General features: G+C 35.9%; 1 protein-coding gene across 1 annotated transcript in view; it reads right to left on the bottom strand.

Moving 5' to 3' along the window:
* The window catches only part of DNAH5 (dynein axonemal heavy chain 5), a 314,391-nt gene that overhangs the window by 54,556 nt on the left and 241,920 nt on the right, over nucleotides 1-17,915 (bottom strand). Inside the window, exons 67-69 of the mRNA XM_036745231.1 lie at nucleotides 15,453-15,696; nucleotides 14,186-14,300; nucleotides 6,361-6,551 (exon numbers count right to left, since the gene is read on the bottom strand). Coding sequence (XP_036601126.1) covers nucleotides 6,361-6,551; nucleotides 14,186-14,300; nucleotides 15,453-15,696 — 550 coding nt within the window. The remainder of the gene's footprint in view (nucleotides 1-6,360; nucleotides 6,552-14,185; nucleotides 14,301-15,452; nucleotides 15,697-17,915) is intronic.

Raw genomic sequence — 17,915 nt, 5'->3', positions numbered from 1 at the left:
ACGTTTTCTAGATGTATAACTTCGAACAAGTTATTTAGCCTCTCCCATTTTCTTCATCTATAAAAAGGGTATAATATCCATTGCTACCAAAGAGTATTGAGACATGAATGAAATAATAACTAGTATAGATGTAAGTTTTAAATTACTATACAGGGTGTCCCTAAAGTCTCGACATGTGGGCAAAAATGCATATTTTCAAAAAATGAAATAAATGAAATTTTCAATAACATTTTATTTAATTGGAATATTAACAGACCTTAGCCCCCTTGACTTCTTTTTCTGGGGTATGCTAAAGGAGAAGGTGTACTCAATGAAAATCACACTTGATTGAACGCATAAAGAGTGAATGTGCTAAAATTGACGGCAATGTGGAGTTATTGCATCGAGTTCACATGAATCTTTCAAAGTGCATCAAACTTTGCATCACAAATGATGGAAATCATATTGAAGATGTTATTTATTAATACTCCAATTAAAGTGTTGTTGAAAATTTCATTCATTTCATTTCTTAAAAATATGCAATATTGCCTATGTGTCCAGACTTTAGGAACATATGTAGTCAGTAGATTTCTCTCTTTCAACCTTTTCATTCTTCTTATATACAGTTTACTCCCCTCTATGCATTCTGTGACCAAGCTATATTAGCCTACTTTGTTGTTCTTCTTATCTAACACCCCAATCCCAAACTCTGTGCATTTGTACCAGCTGCCCCTCATGCTTGGAATACTCTACCTCCCAAAGTACTCCTCTTAGCTTGCCTAGCTTTCACTAAGATTCAGGTCAAATCTCCATCTTCTGCAGCAGGCCTCTTCCTTTTCCCTCCAACCTACTCTCAGGTTATCTTCTATTTACTCTATAAATATTTTGTTTATACACAGGCACATAGCTGTTCCCCTGTTGTCTCCTCCATTCATGCAATATCCCTGAAAGTAAATATTTCCCCACTCTTTGTATCCTCTGCACTTAGAACAATGCTTAAAACATAAGTGCTTAATAAATGCTTGTTGACTGATGTTGACAATTTCATCCTTTCCTATGACTTCAATTACCCCTTCTATGTAGATGAATTGTAAATCTATATATTCAGCTCTGATTTCTCTTCTTAGTTTGAGTCTATTTTCCACTGCTATGAGTTCTACTCAGATGTCCCACTGGTACCAAAAACTTAATGTGTCCAAAATTAAACTAATTATCTTCTTCCGAAAACCTGCACCTCCTACCAACTTACTTCTTTCCATTGGTGACTGCACCATTTTCCTGGTCATCCAAATTCAAAACTTTGGCATCATCTTTGACCCTTCTCTCTACCTCACTCTCCAATCAGATGCCAATTCTATCATTTCCATCCTGATACTATTATCATCAATCTATTGTTGCTTTTGTTGTTTAGTTGTTTTCAGTCCTGTCTGACTCTTTGCGACCCCATTTGGAGTTTTCTTGGGAAAATACTGGAGTAGTTTGACATTTCCTTCCTCAGCTTATTTTACAGATGAAGAAACTGAGGCAAACAGAGTTAAATGACTTGCCTAGGGTCACATAGCTAGTGAGTGTCTCAGGCCAGATTTGAACTCAGGAAGATGAGTCTTCTTGACTCTAAGACCAGCGCTCTATCCACTGTGCCACCTAGCTGGCAAAATGTTTGCTTCAGTTTTCTCATCTATAAAATGATCTAGAGAAGGAAATAACAAACAGCTCCAGTATCTGTGCCAAAAAAAAATCCAAATGTGGTCACAAAGTGTCTGACAAACGAAAGTAACTGAACAACATCACCACTCTACCACACTATCAATATCACCCATCCTTATAGAGTCTCTCTCTCTCTCTCTCTCTCTCTCTCTTCCCCCCCTCCCCTCTCCCCTTTAAGAGCTTCCAAGCTATTTTTCTTCTGCCTGCTATTTCTATCCTCTCCAGTTCATCCTTCATACAAATTTGAAATTAAACTTCCTAATGCTCAGGTTTGACCAGGTTTAACCCCTGCTCACTTTCAATGATTCACTAAAACTTACAGGACAAAAAATAAATTGCTTAGCCTGATATTTAAGGCCATTAGCAATCTGGCTCTTGCCCATCTATCCAGCATTATGTTATGCTTCATTCACTCTTTCTTCCAGCCAAACACTACATTAGTTGTTCCCTTATTTCCTACTGTCATTTCTTATTTCTGTGGATTTTTACAGACCGTCCTTTATTCCTCAAATATACTTTCTTTACATCTCCATCTATTAAAATCCACCTCTTCTCCTAAGGTGCAAATTCTATAGAATATGTCATCTAAAGAAGAAGTAGCTTCTTGATCTCCAAAAAAGTACTGAACAAAATTCTCAGGTGAATGGTTTTTGTCAGTAATTGTCAGAGTCAAAATACATGAGTAGTAGTAATCAGTGACTCCCTGCTCAGTTATTTGTTAGCCTGACATAAACAACACAGAAGCCTGCCCTGTCCCAGGTTATCTCTATGCCATGATAGAAAACCTTACCATATATGTCAATGATCACTACCCATTTCTGGCAATTCATGTGGGCTCATATGATACCTACACCAGAAAGAATCTAGAGAATACTTGTAAGGATTATGAAATTCAGAGCAAAAGAAAGAAAACTGCAGACCTTAGGGACGCAGGTGGCATTTTCATCATTATTGCAGATTGTCAGTAAGGATTCAGGAGAAGTCAAGACTGATAGGTAAAAACAGGCTAACAAAATATCTGAAAATGAGATTTGTAATTCTGGATTATACTGCTTAAAATAGAGGAAGAGAATGCTCCCAGTCAGGTATAGAATGTAATTAACAAGAGCCAGTAAAAATAAATTTGCTATAGCCTTTGGATCTAATCAAAAAGGCTATTAAAATGAAAGGGAATGAAGGGGGAAATAGCATACAAAAGCTGTGAATTGGTCCAGGAATTCTGGGAAAGTAATTTGTCACTATGCCCCCAAAGCTACTAAACTCCTTAATATTTGACCAAGAGATGCCAGCTACTAGACCTGTGTCTGAAAGAGATCAAAGAAAGAGGAAAAGTTCCTTTATGGGCAAAACTATTCATAGCAGCTCTTTTATATCTGCCTATTAAGGGATTTCATTTCAAATGGGAAATGGCTGAACAAATTATGACATATGAATGTCATGTAATACTATACTGTCTTATAAAAATGATAAAAGAAATGGCTTCAGAAAAGCTTCAGAAGACTTGTTTAAATTGATACAGAGTGAAAAGAGCAGAACTAGGACAATAATCCATACTAGGCTGCTACGCATCTCCTGAAAGAGAAGTGGTAGACTAATGAGATGCATTTTCAGGCAGAGCCACTATTGGAATGTATATTTCTTGGTTATGTATAGTTTCATAAGGGTTTTCTTTTCCTATTTTTCTGGAAAGGGAAAAGAAAGGAGAAAAAAAAGTTCAATAATTGAAAACATAATTTAATTATAAATAATGAAATCTATACACTAAAACTAAGGTTAACTTCCTTAATTTCCCATGAGATGTATTTCATGATGAAAAACTAAAGATTTTTTATCAAAAAGAAAAAAAAAAGTGAGGTGGGTATCTCAGAGGTTAGTATATGCAGTGAAGAAAGTAGAATAGCAAAAGAGATGACAATACGCAAGAATATATCCAGAAATAAAATCTATCACTTTTTATGATGTATACATAGGGAAAAATTATGGGAAACAGGCCTAGCAAACTAGATATCCCAGAGATAAATGCAAAATTGACCTTGCAAGTATCTCTGACACTTGATGGAATAAGAATTCTGACTAGATTATGAATCTGGAAAGGAATACTTTGAATAGATAGTAAGGTAGAATGTTGTCGTAGCTTTATGTATTAAGTAGATATGCTCTTGTGAGAAGATATACACTCCAAGGTGAGAAAGAGGAATGGCAGGAATATTTTCATGAAGATCAATGGAAGAAAAAAAGAAGAGATAATATATTATAGGATATGTTATAGACCACCTAAATAAAAAAAAATGAGACAAGGAGTTTAGAAAATGGCACAATCAAGATATGACCACATAATATTTTAGCAATGGGGAGCTTCAATTATTTACAGCTCTCTCCCAAAAACAGAGCAGCTGAGAGGTTGTCTTAGTGGTGATTTCATCCTTGTTTTGTTTGGCCCAAAGCACAGAACTTGGAGTAAGAGGTTTACGCTGAAGAGATGCAGCTTTAAGATGAATGAAAGGAAAAACTTTCTAACACTTAAAACTATCCCAACATAGAATGGGCCCTCTTAGGAGACTATAGTTTTTCTCTCACTATAGTTCTTCAGGCAAAGGTTGGATGAACACATACCTGCTATGTTCTATGAAAAATTAGACTAGATAGCCTTTGAGGTCATTCCAACTTTAAGTTTCTTTGATATGATAAACAGACTGGTCATCGAATAGCAGAATATGCCATGTAAGGGTCAGTTCAAAGAACTAAGAAGGGAAAACTTGGTGGTATGAAGTAGGGAGGGAAGTGTTCATGATAAGCTTTATATAAGAAAAAAATCTGTTGATGACTAGAATTATCCAAGAGTAGAATGGCCTGTCTCCAGAGAGAGTTCTCTGCCTCATTGGAGGTCTTTATGAAGAAGATAGGTCTTACTGAGGGTATGGTAGAGGAGAAACCTGGTCAGATATAGACTAATCTAGATTTCTTTGAGGTTCCTTCCGACTCTGAGACTGATTTTGTGATTATTAAGAAGCACTAAAAAATATGTGGCAAGTTTATACTCAAGACATTTATTGAGTAAATGCCTATTTTATCCAGATAGAATGTTATCAAATCATTGCCTTTTTTCCAGATTTACTTCAATATATTCCACAGAATCAAATGTATTTCTGAGGTTTTAAAACAGTTCAATAAAGAGCTTTTGTATGCTAACAAAATAAATTGTTACAATTTAAGGCAGTACTTAAAAATATGATAGCTAGTTAAATAAATTTCCAACCAATTGCCATGGCAACTCTCCCCTTCTTCACAAAAAGAAAATAATCAGGTGATAACCAAGGTGCTAGAGGGGAAAAAAACTGCAAATGTTCAGAAAAAGGTGCTGAATGTTATCCCAAAAATCAGCCATTTCTTTAATACATTTTGAACTTCTTTGTACTCCTTTATCTCAGTCATTCAATATGGACTCCAAAAGTCTAGCAATGTTCATCTAATCTGCTGGAACTTAGCTTGAACTGATATGAGTATATTTATTTAAAAAAAAAAAACTACAAAGCCCATACTTCAATCTTTCCTCTACTTGGATTACAGCACACCTACCTAGAGGAACTGCTAATGGGCAAACAATAAAGAAAATGAAAATTCATGATAATATACAGTCTAATTCTCATAATAATTGAAAATTATTTCACTCTGCTAATTCTCCAACTATTTCCTGCTACTTCAAAGACACTTTAGACTCTCACGATACTCCTCCCAGAAAATACACATTTTGGAATAAAAGCTATGGAGAATTTAAGACACTTTATTTTCAAATGGCTTTAAGGGCTCTAAAAATGATGATCATGATAATGATGGTGGTGGTGGTGGTGGTGGTGGTGATAGCATTTATATAGTGCTTTAAGGTTTGCAAAGCATTTTACATGCATTATTTCATCTTATTCTCAGAACAATCCTCATTTTATAGAAGGGAAAACTGAGGGAGAGAGGTTAAGGGACTTGTTCAGGGTCACATGGATAGTGAACATTTAAGGATTAGCAGTCAGGTCTTCCTGAATCAAAGTCCAGCAATCTATGCAGTGCATCACTTAGAAGACTTTTTAAAGGGTCATGTGGTAGGGGAAGAAAGCACTGAGATTAGAGTAGGAAGATGTAGATTGGAAGATGTAGTTAACTACTTCTATGACCTGGAGAGTGTTACTTAACTCCTCTGGACCTTGGTTTCCACATGTATACAATGAGAGGCTTCAGCTGGATGCCGACTCAAATCCCTTTTAGCTTTAAGACTATAATACTGATCCTATGGTATTCAAATATAATTCTGAAACTGCCCCCCAAAAGGAAAATCAGAGATTCCCCCTCTGGAGAATTCAGCAATGCATCTGTTTGTGAGTTTACTTTTTAACTATAAAAATGCAAATGATAACCACTTCAAAATAAAAATAAAAGATGTGTTCAAAAGTCTAAGATAACAAACATCTCTGATAATTTTTAAATGAAAAAGTAAATATTTATTTTCCCAGAGGATTCTGACATAATTAAAATGGAATACTATCCGATAATTCAATTTTACTCACCTCAAGTTGCATTGCATTAAATTTTAAATTAAAAACAAGAGGAAATTATGTGAGGAAGAGAGAGATTCAAGGACATTCACAATAATCCCCACTACTCCCAGTATGTAATTGTTGCATTGACCTTTAATAAGGGTGAGAAACTCTTCATGTTTTATTCTGTTTCTCTGTATATCAATCTTCAGAGTAAGCAGCAAGGTGAACAAGAACTTGTGCTCTTCATACAACCCTCGGGCGGCACATTTATAAACCTCATAGGTCATGTGTTCAATAATATTAGCAATTCTCTTGCTTGTAATTGGACTCCTGATAGACCTAGCGAAAAGAACATTTAAACTTGGTTTATTTCACTGCCCTTTTCAATTGTCTACTTTAAAAAAACAAAAACTTCTCCAACAAAGAGTAAGTAACCTTTAAGAACCAATTCTCATTTCCATATATCAAGAGTGTACAGGCTGTCCACTACGGTAACGATAGTTTTCTCCAACTGAAAATAACACAAGACACCTCACCTTTGTCTAAATCAAATTGAATTGCTGGGTATTATCTCTTTTGATAATATTCTGGGAACTTCTGTATATGAACAGACTAAATTAGAAGCTAAAAAATCAAATTTCTAGAAGATCTGTTTTATCTGAATATGCTATGTCAAATCAGAGTACATTAGCGAATTCATTAATTTTACATATAAATGGAAAAGGAAGAACCTTATTGTCAAAGATAAGGCATATTATTATAATCATAGAGTCTTAAATTTAGAAAGCCCTGAAGAAGTCACCTAGTCTAGGCCTTCTAAGACATAAATTCCCTCTACAATATCCATGATAAATGTTCATCCAGCATCTGCTTGTATATATGTAATAAAAGGGAACTCATTATCTATTAAGGCAGCCCACTCCATTTTGGGACAATTGTAATTATTAGGAAGTTTTTATTTGTAATGAGCTGGTTTGCTTCCCTCTAGCTACCACACATTAGTAGTCCTAGATCTGCCCTCTGGGGACACACACACACACACTCACACAAAAGAAACTGCTTCTGTCTGCTTCTCATATTGAACACCACAGTACAAAGAAACAGTGTAGGCCTTTACAGGTCTCCCCTAAGCAGCACACATCTTTAAGAAAGCACTTTCAAGGGGGAAGAGGAAACTGGATTAATAAGAGTTGTGGACTCTTAAAACCTTGGTCAAACTATCTAGAATCCTTAATAGCCAAAATATAAATACTCTGGCTATATGAGTGTAAAAATGTATAACTTTTTGGCAATAAGTTCATTTTTGGAGATAATTCTAGGAAGACAGTGGAGTAGGTCAGAAAACTTCCAGCTCTCCAAATTTCCTCCACAGAAAAAGACAGAACATTGCCTCAGAGGGAGTATAGAGCATCAGAAATAAACAAAAGTCTGGGTAAAGCAGTTGTTCTCCAAAGACAATTTGAGAAGACCCCAGGAAATACCTGACCTCCAGTGAAGTGCAAACATCTCCATCTGTGGAATCGACAAACAACAAGCCCTGGGGGGGAAGCTAGGGTTGGGAGGCCCCTCATCCTTACAAACTTTCATCTCTCAGACCGTGTAGGGGTCTGATGGCTGAGTAGGAGAAGATTGAAGGATCTTATACTGTGGAGGGGACAACAAGCATATCTGTGCTAACCAGATATGTTCTAGGCTGTGGTGTTGCTGCTGTTGCTGGGGGAAAAGGAGCTAGCATACACCTAGTGAGAGCAGTAACAGAGGGGCAGGGACCCTGCTGGCTGTGGGTATTTGCAGGAGAACAGGTAGTTTGCAGCCACCTGAGGGACCACAGGGAGCAAGATCATTTGCAGGACAGCATGATGCGAGACTCTAGCCATGGCTTAGGAGTAGAGAGGAAAGCCCATGGTTGAACCCCAGGACAGATCTCAAAAAATAACAGTAAGAAGGAGCTGAGGCTTCAGGCATCATTTTCCATACCTGGAGACTAGAATTTGACTATAATAATGCCTGTTAAAAACAAAATGAAACAAAAAAATAAAAATGAGTAAGCAAAGGAGAAAGAATCCAAACATTGATTGCTACTATGGAGATAGAGAAGATCTGGGTTCCTATTCATAGAAAGATAATGGAGCTAACAAAGCCATGACATTTTCAATGAGAAATATGAAATGATGCCAGGCACAAAAAGAATTCTTGGAAGAACTGAAAAAGGACTTTAAAAATCCAATAAGAGATATCAAGGAAAAATTAGAAAAAAATATAAGAGCAATCCAATAAAATCAAGAAAATTATGAAAAGAAAGTCAACCAAGTGGAAATAGAGGATCAAAAACTTACAGAAGAAAGTAATTCCTTGAAAGCTAGAATAGGGCAAAGGGAAGCTAACAACATTCTAAATCACCAAAAATAATAAAACAAAATCAAAAGAATGAAAAAAATAGAAGAGAATGTGAAACATCTCATCAGAAAAACAACTGATCTGGAGAACAGATGGAGGAGAAATAACATAAGAATAGTTGGACTACCTGAAAGTTTCAATAAACAAGAAGAATCTTGATACAATTTTACAAGAAATTATCAAGGAAAATTTCCCTGAAATTCTAGAACAAGAAGGCAAAGTAAAAATAGAAAAAAAAAACAATGCTTACCACCTTAAAGAGATCCCAGAAGGAAAACTTACAGGATTATCACAGCTAAGTTTCAAAGCTTCCAAGGTCAGGAGAAAATATTGGAAGCAACAAGAAAAAAAATTAAATATCATGGAGCTACAATAATAAGGATTACACAAAACTAGCAGCTACTACATTGAAGGACTTAGGTCTTGGGATATTATATTTCTTAGGGCAAAAGACCTGCGGTTACAACCAAGGGTAACTTATTCATCAAAGTTAAGTAAAATCCAGAATGAACAAAAAATGAGCATTTAATACACTGAAACACTTCCAGGTATTTGTGACAAAACAGAAGAACTTAAGGGAAATTTTGATGTATAAGATCCAGGAGAAATATAAGGTAAACATTAAGGCCCAATTATAAGAGACTCAATAAGGTCAAATTATTTACTTCTTATATATGAAAATATTAACAGTTCTCTTATGATTTATTTTTATTTGGGTAGTTTGAAAGAAAGCCAGGCTGAGTGGAATATGAGGGGCTGTTTCTAAAAAAATGAAATTGTAAAGAGAGATAAAAAGGAGCAACTATATCATGCGAATGAGACATAAAAGGAAAAACTGATACAGAAGAAGCTAGTAGGGGGGAGGGAGGATAGTGCTGAAACCTTACTCTCATTGGGAATGGGTTAAGGAGAGAACAATATATATATCTAGAAGGGTATAAAAGTCTTCTAAATTCAGAAAGAAATGAGAGGGCCAGGGGATAGGGGATAGGGAGAAGATAAGGGAGGGAGTCTTGCGGAGTGGGGGGAGGGAGGGGAGATTAAGGAAAAGGAGGCTAAGGTAGTGAGAAGTAAAATGGGCGTAAGTAATTATAGCTTAGAATGTGAATGGGATGAATTTGCCCAGAAAATAGAAACTGATGGCAGATTACAAATTTTGAATTCAACAATATGTTGCTTTCAGGAAATTCTATAAAAATGAGAGATGCACACAAAGATAAAATAAAGGTCAGGAGCAGAATTTATTATGTAAAAAAAGCAGGGATAGTAATCATGATCTCAGGCAAAGTTAAAGCAAAAATAGATTTAATCAAAAGAGAAAAAGAGGGAAACTACACTATGCATCAACAGTATTATTCAATATCGTTTTAGACCATTTAAAATAACTAAAGAGCATAAAATATCCGAGACTATACCTTCCAAAACAGACACAGGAACTACATGAACATAAACATAAACACTTTTTATACAAATAAACTCTTATCTAAATAAATAAAGTAATATTTATTATTCATGGGTAGGTAAAGCCAATATAATTTTTAAAAATAACAAATTTACCTAAACTACTTATGTAATGCCATCCCAATTAAATTACTAAAAATTATCTTAGTGAGTTAGAAAAAGTTCATTTGAAAGAACAAAGGGTCAAGAACTTCAAAGAAACCAGGTTAAAAAGATGTAAAGCAAACAGATTCAGTAGTATCAGACCTTAAACTACATTATAAGGTGAGAGCATTGCTGAAGTGAAAATAGATAATTTAGATTATTTTAAAATAAAATTTTCTTAAATAAATAAAGCCTATGTAGCCAAAAATGGAAGGAATGCAGAAAATTGGGAAATTATTTTCATAGATAAGCTCTCAGACAGAATGTGATAGGGTTGGAATATTGTTGTGGTATATGAAATGATGAGTTGATTAATTTAGAAAAACATGGAAAAACTTTTTGACTTATGAAGAAAGATGCTATCCACCTTCAGAGAAACAGATGACAAGTGGAAATAAGCATAGTATGGTATTATATATGTATATATACACATATATATGTATGTGTGTGTATGAGTTTATATATGAATGTGTGTTTATAGATATCTATGTATATGTATAGATATGCAATGAGCATTAAGCATACATACATATGTATGTATATATGTATTAAGCATTGTATACATTATGTGTGTATATAATATGTATTAAGCACAGATATAGATATATATAGATAAGTATCCATTCACACACACATGTGTATGTATATATCCATGCTGAATTGTAGCCTTCTTTGGGGGGTGGCAGGGGAAAAAATGAAGTAAAAAGTACACAGCAGAGAACAAAAGAAAACCTACAAGGAAGCAAAGAAAAGCTGGACAACTTTGAAAACAATGTGAAATATTTATTATATAGGTTTTCTTGAAATGGAAATTTAGTTTTGTATTGAATCCTCTCATGTTCTGCTGTATACATGGCATTTTTTCTTTCTTATTTTGAATTTAAGATTAAAAGAAAACATAAAAACTTACTAAAAAAGTTTATTGTCTGTGGTCCACAGTTGACCCTAATCATTTAATGAAAGGAATAGGTCTTTGGGCCTTCCTTACCTTCCCACCAACTAAGGCTTTTTAATGATAAAAAAGGGGAACAACTTGCTGGTATACCCTTTTCCACAGACAGAGGACTGGATGGGTACAAGCAAGTTCTTGGCTCTCATTTAGAGTTTTTAAGAAATTGTTATTCTTCCATTTGGTCTAGTCTTTCCAATCTCTGCTTGGCTCTTCTCTCCTTTGTTCTCATCCTCATTAGAAATGACACATACAAACAGCAGGTCTCAGTCACTTGGTGTTGGTCTGTTTCTTGCTATTTATTTTAGAAGATCTTGCTTGTCCTAACGTCTTTTTTCTATTTCTTAGTAGAGTGTGGCATCTACTTTATTTATCCACTCATATCTTTGAATAAGATGATCTAGGATTCTTTTAATTTTATTTCATCTTAAATTATTTTAGCTTGTTTGTATATTTGAAGTGCTTGTGCTCTTTTCCCTTTAGTCAATTATTTTATCTTGTTGCTTAAAATTGAAGCACATTCTGTTTTCTGTAGTTATTATAAGAGCCATAATTAGGAACTTGGAGACATGAGACAGTCAGACACCACCAACTGTGCCTAACTGTCTGGGGATGATGATGGGAGAGGGGAAGGAAATCAGTGTAGGGTTGGTCTGAGGATTTTACCTTGGATACCCCTCTGGGAAAACATGTGGTAGAGAGGAGGAAGCGGCATCTGGTGGCTTTCTATTTTAACTAGTTATTCTTATTTACTGCAAGCTGTGTGGTCTCTATGTCTATGTTGTCTCCATGCTCCAGGCATCTTCTTTGGCTGTTCTCCAAGCCTTTGATGCTCTTTGTCAACATCTCTGCCTCCTGGTTTCTCTGGCTTTCTTTAAGTCTCAACCAAAATTTCTTCTTCCACAGGAAGGCTTTTCTAACCCTTTCTCATTGTCTTCCATTTTTTCATTCCTCTGGTTCTGTTTTATAATATCCTGATTTCTCATAAAGTCACTAGCTTCCACTTGCTCCAATCTAATTTTTAAAGTAGTATTTTCTTCAGTGGTCTTTTGGACCTCCTTTTCCATTTGGCTAATTCTGCCTTTCAAGGCATTCTTCTCCTCGTTGGCTTTTTGGAGCTCTTTTGCCATTTGAGTTAGTCTGTTTTTTAAGGTGTTGTTTTCTTCAGTGTATTTTTCAGTATTTTTTTGGGTCTCCTTTAGCAAGTCATTGACTTGTTTTTCATGGTTTTCTCGCATCCTTCTCATTTCTCTTCCCAATTTTTCCTCTACTTCTCTAACTTGCTTTTCCAAATCTTTTTTGAGTTCTTCTATGGCCTGGGGCCAGTTCATGTTTTTCTTGGAGGCTTTGGTTGTAGGCTCTATGACTTTGTTGTCTTCTTTAGGCTGTATGTTTTGGTCTTCTTTGTCACCAAAGAAAGAATCCAAAGTCTGAGACTGAATCTGGGCATGTTTTCGCTGCCTGGCCATATTCCCAACCAACTAACTTGACCCTTGAGTTTTTCAGTGGGGTATGACTGCTTGTAGACTAACGAGTTCTATGTTCTACGTTTGGGGGGGAGGTGCCAGCTCTGTCAGAGCCTCACTCCTCCTTCCCCAAGGACCCCCAGTCCAGACTGGACTTAGATCTTCAGCAGGCTGTTGCACTCCTGCTCTGATCCGCCACTTAATTCCTCCCACCAGGTGGGCCTGGAGCCGGAAGCAGCAGCAGCCGTAGCTGCCCCACCTCCGCTGCCCCCGGGGCTGGAAGCCGAACCGCGAACTCCTTCCACTCCCGCAGCTTTTCCCACTAACCTTCTCCGCAGCCTTTGGTGTTTGTGGGTTGAGAAGTCTCGTAACTGCCGCAGCTCACATATTCAGGGCGCTAGGGCCCCCTCCGCCCGGCTTTTGGTCTGGATCGTCCACGCCGCTCAGGCTGGGCTCTGCTCCACTCCGTTCCCAGCTCCCAGCTCCCAGCTCCGTGTGGGATAGACCTCACCCAGAGACCATCCAGGCTGTCCTGGGCTGGAGCCCTGCTTCCCTCTGCTGTTCTGTGGGTTCTGCCGTTCTAGAATTGGTTCAGAGCCATTTTTATAGGTTTTTGGAGGGACTCGGGTACGGAGCTCACTCTAGTCCGTGCTAACCAGCCGCCATCTTCTTTTTTAACCCTTTCTAAATCTAGTGCCTTCCTCTTTTAGTTATTTCCTGTTTATCCTGTTTATAGTATGTGCATATTTGTATGGTTGTTGTCTCCCTCATTAGATTATGAGCTCCTTGAGGGCAAGGACTATCTTTTGTCTCATTTTGTATCACCAGAGCTTCACATAGTATCTAGCACATAGTAGGCACTTAATAAATATTTAACTGACTTACTGACTGGCTCCGTGTTGCTACAGGACTTCTAGTGACTTCAGGTGACTAACCTTTTGGAGAGCTAACACTTCTGAACTTTTGTTGTTGTTAAGTTGTTTTCAGTTGTGTTTCACTCCTTGTGACCACTTTTGGAATTTTCTTGGCAAGGATACTGGAGTGATTTACCATTTCCTTCTCCAGGTCATTTTACAGAAGGGGAAACTGAAGCAAACAGGGTTAAGTGACTTGCCAAGCAACACACAGTAAGTGGCTGAGGCCACATTTGAACTCAGGTCTTACTGACGCCTGGGCCTGGCACTCTATCTACTGTACTGCCTAGCTGCCCATTGAGGCTATTTGATGACCCTAAAAATAAATTTGGAGAAGTAGAGGAATATATGCTTGGCTCTTCTCAGCAATCCTAGCCTGGACTCTCAGCTCCAATTGTAACACAGCTTCTTGTCAGTTTTCTAAGAATGGCTTGTTTTCATTTACTTGTTTAGATTTAATGCCTGGTTTCCATTTCAGTAGTTCCCAGATTCTACACACATATTTACATTCAATAAAAATGTATACACAATAGGCCATTCAGAACAATTCACAGCGGCTACATGCTTGTAATTAAAATTAGCAAGTAACTACCAGGACCCACTGATAAAAAATTCAGCTCAGCTTCTTGTGTATCATAGTACCTGGCCAAAGAAAGGTCAAACAACCCCAGAAACTGTCGAAGTGAAGTCTGATACATCACATTAACCACACTCATCTCTGTGATGAGGAAATAGAGGATGCTTCCCCTTGTTGCCACTGGTGGAGAAAAAAACAAAGAACAAAGACCAAAGTTATGCTATATGCAAAGTGAATAGATTACACATAAAAAATAGATAAGGCTAACTTTAAGTACAATAGAGCAATTATTTTGATTTGCATTCCTAATCAAAACCAACCAACATTTGCTACTAGATCACAGCAATTTGAATTTATTGATCAATTTAAGCCTAAAATATATACTTCATCAAAGTCATTAAAAAGCGCAAAAACCAGTATTATTTTTCAATGGTATTTTCTATCTTAAGATCTCCAAGTCTTTAACAAATATGTATTATCCTCTCTCTTTTTAAGTAGAGAAAGGAAGCAAAAAAGAGGATAAAAATTAATCCCAAAATTGCCAGAGAAATTTTCTGCTCTGAGGCTTAAGGTGCGGCTCTTTTGAGCTGTGCCAGAGTGGAACCTATCTACCAACAATGCCTCAAAATTGCCAGTAATTATTTATGGTTAGTCTCTGAAACTAAAAGAAGCAGCCCTCAGGCTAGGATGAAAATTGGCTATTCTTCATATCCAAATATATTATGAGTCACCTCAGTGTGTTTGATTATCTAAGGAATAGAGATGGTATCTACCAGAGCATTCCATTAGCAGTGGTGCCTATTTTCAAAACAGCTGCTTAAAGCAAAGTTAATTTTTATAGCAAATGGCAAAACTAGAGGCCTGTGTATAGACTGTGTTTATGTTAGTGACCTCATCAGGAGCATCTAAACCATTAAACATCCATCTAGACAATTTAATTGACAGGCCATAGAATCAATACTATAGAAACACGCTAACATCTTACTTCTCAGCTTTCAGAAAAGTATTTTAAAAATCCCTTACTATTCACTTTCAATGATTTGAAAAAAAAATAGGCGAAATAGCTACTTATTCTGTGATAGAGCTTAAAGACTTTATGCCAACTTCTGACTTCAAGGAACTACAGTCACATAAAAAAATTCAATCACTACAAAGAGGAAAGATCAAATTGATGGGAATATTTCCAAGAAGGAACCCCATAGGAAAAAGAGAATATGTGAAATCACATTTTGGCACATTTATACACCTTGCTTATTTTCATGTACTTCTTCTAACCCTCCTTTGTCCTCACTTCATGTTTCTGTGACATTTGTCTTTCATTTTGAAACTCACCAGGCCTGTATTCTTCCCGGGCCGTGTTAATCTGTATTTCTGTCTCAGCAGAAATCTCAAGCTTCTGTGTTACTTCTTCTGCAGTCTTTTTAGTGTTACTCAGCACAATAATAAGACTCTCATCTTCTACCAACGACCCTTTTGTACTTGTCAGGCGGTAAAGCAAATTATCTTCCAGCTCTTTCATCTTTCTTTTGTTTGCTGTTACATCTTCCATAAGATTAGTTCTTTCCTTTTCCAGTTCCTATTAATTTGCATAAATACATTTTTCTTTATCCAAATTAATATCCATGCATAGAGAAACAGCACACAATTACTGGTTAAAGATTTTTAACAACTTAATCTGAATATATCCAGGTGGCACAAAGGATAGAGTTCCATGCCTCAAGACAGGAAGTCCTGAGTTCAAATCCAGTCTGGGACACTTACTAGCTGTGACACGCTGGGCAAGTCTTTTAACCTCTATTTGCTTCAATTTCTTCATGTGGAAATTGGGGATAATAACACCTACTTCCCAGGGTTGTTGTGAGGATCAAATGAGATAACAATTGTGAAATTATAACACCTGACACATAGTAAGCACTATATAAATGTTATTGCTTATTTTTTTGAATAATATTTTATATTTCTCCAATTACATATAAGAACAATTTTTACTATTCATCTTCTTAAATTTGAAGTTCTAAATTCTCTTCCTCCTTTCTTCCATCCTCCTCCCTGCGAGAGTAAGCAATTTTGAGATACATCATAAATGTGCAAAGATACACAATAAAACTATATAAATGTTAGCTATTATTAGTAATATGGTTGTTGGTATTACTACTACTACCATTAACTACAGGAAATATTTTTAAGTATGCTCCAAAGCAGAGTTGTAACACTCATGGTTACTGGCCACATAGGGCCTGCAACATTCCACAATGCTCTGGAACCAGATTAAAATGTAATTGGGAAATCTGTAACAAAATAAATTGAAATTAATTTAAACATAAATACTGTTAATTTGTTGTTTTCTAAGTTAATATACAGCCTGTGGGGATTCATTTGTATTTGAGTTTGATATCACTGCTCTAAAATATTAACTGTTTATATTTTAACTCATTCAGTAAAGAGATATATTCTTGATATAGAATATATAAGTTAATTTGAAATTCCAATGAGCTTTAATAAAGAGCCACCATGTTGAATTTCAGGAAAAATATTCATATCATAGTTTAAAAAATAGCACACTCCTATTATTTAGCCTTGTGGGTTGTACAATAATTAAATGGCAGAAACTGTTCTACAGAAATGAGTAAATCACAGCTCTACTGTGAACTGAAACCACAAAACTAAAAATGACGACATTGAAATATCTTAGCTGACTCACTTTAAGAATTCACAATGGGATATGGGATGGCAGTTGGACCTGTGATATTAGCATATGGAATTCCAAGAGGAGAAAATTCTTCATATTAATGGAGGGCAGTACCTTCTCTGTAACATGAGCTCTACAGAGTCAGCTAGAGCATAAAGAAGTTAAGTGACTTGTCCAGGGTCACACAGGGTATAGCAGAGGCAAGACTTGAACCATGGTGTTCAAGCCTTTAAGACCAGTTCTCTATCCTCTATGTAATGCTGCCTCTCCAAATATACGGACACTGAAGTCAAAAATCACACTTTATACCACTTTCAGTTTTAGGCCATTTTACAGGCCTTGCTTCCTTTGATCTGTGTGATAAGTAGGTAATACAATATTATCATTCCCATCTGACTGAGAAGGAAACTGAGACTTGGAGAGATTAAGTAATTTGCCTAAATTCACAAAGCTAAATAAAACTGTAGCAAGAAACTGACAGGAAAAAGTCTTCTAAATCCAAATCCATTGAATACAGAGAATTCTTTACTTAAAGGCTTTTGGATGACTGGTACTTTGATATACTGTTGGTGGAACTGCTAACCGGTTGAACTATTCAAAATATGAATTTGGAATTATGTCCCTCCACCCAAAAAATTGTCTAAGGTTCCCATATCCTTTGACATAGCAATCCTATTACTGAACTTGCATGCCAAGAAATTCATAGTCATACAAAATGGCCCAAAATATACCAAAATATTCATGATAGCACCTTCTATGCTAACAAACATTTATTAAGCATTTACTGTCAAGGATATCAGCTAAATACTGAGATTTTTTTTAAAAAGCAAAAGTATTCTTTGCCTTCTTATTTCAAAGTACTAAAAGCAAAGATGGTATCCATCAATAAGAAATTGATAAAAAAAGCCTATGATATATGAATATAATGGAATATTATTATACAGAAATAAATTATGAATATTCACAATTTATACATGGAAATATGTGTATTAATTAGTGCAGAGTGAAATAAATCAAAACCAAAATAATATACATGATATCTACAATTTAAATGAAAAGATCACTAAAAATACACATATATTTATATGCATGTATACATATACTTG

This window comes from Trichosurus vulpecula, chromosome 1 (genome assembly GCF_011100635.1).
Source record: "Trichosurus vulpecula isolate mTriVul1 chromosome 1, mTriVul1.pri, whole genome shotgun sequence".
Lineage (NCBI taxonomy): Eukaryota > Metazoa > Chordata > Mammalia > Diprotodontia > Phalangeridae > Trichosurus > Trichosurus vulpecula.
The sequence above is the reverse complement of the archived record's forward strand: the minus strand, read 5'-3'. Positions and strand labels throughout refer to the sequence as shown.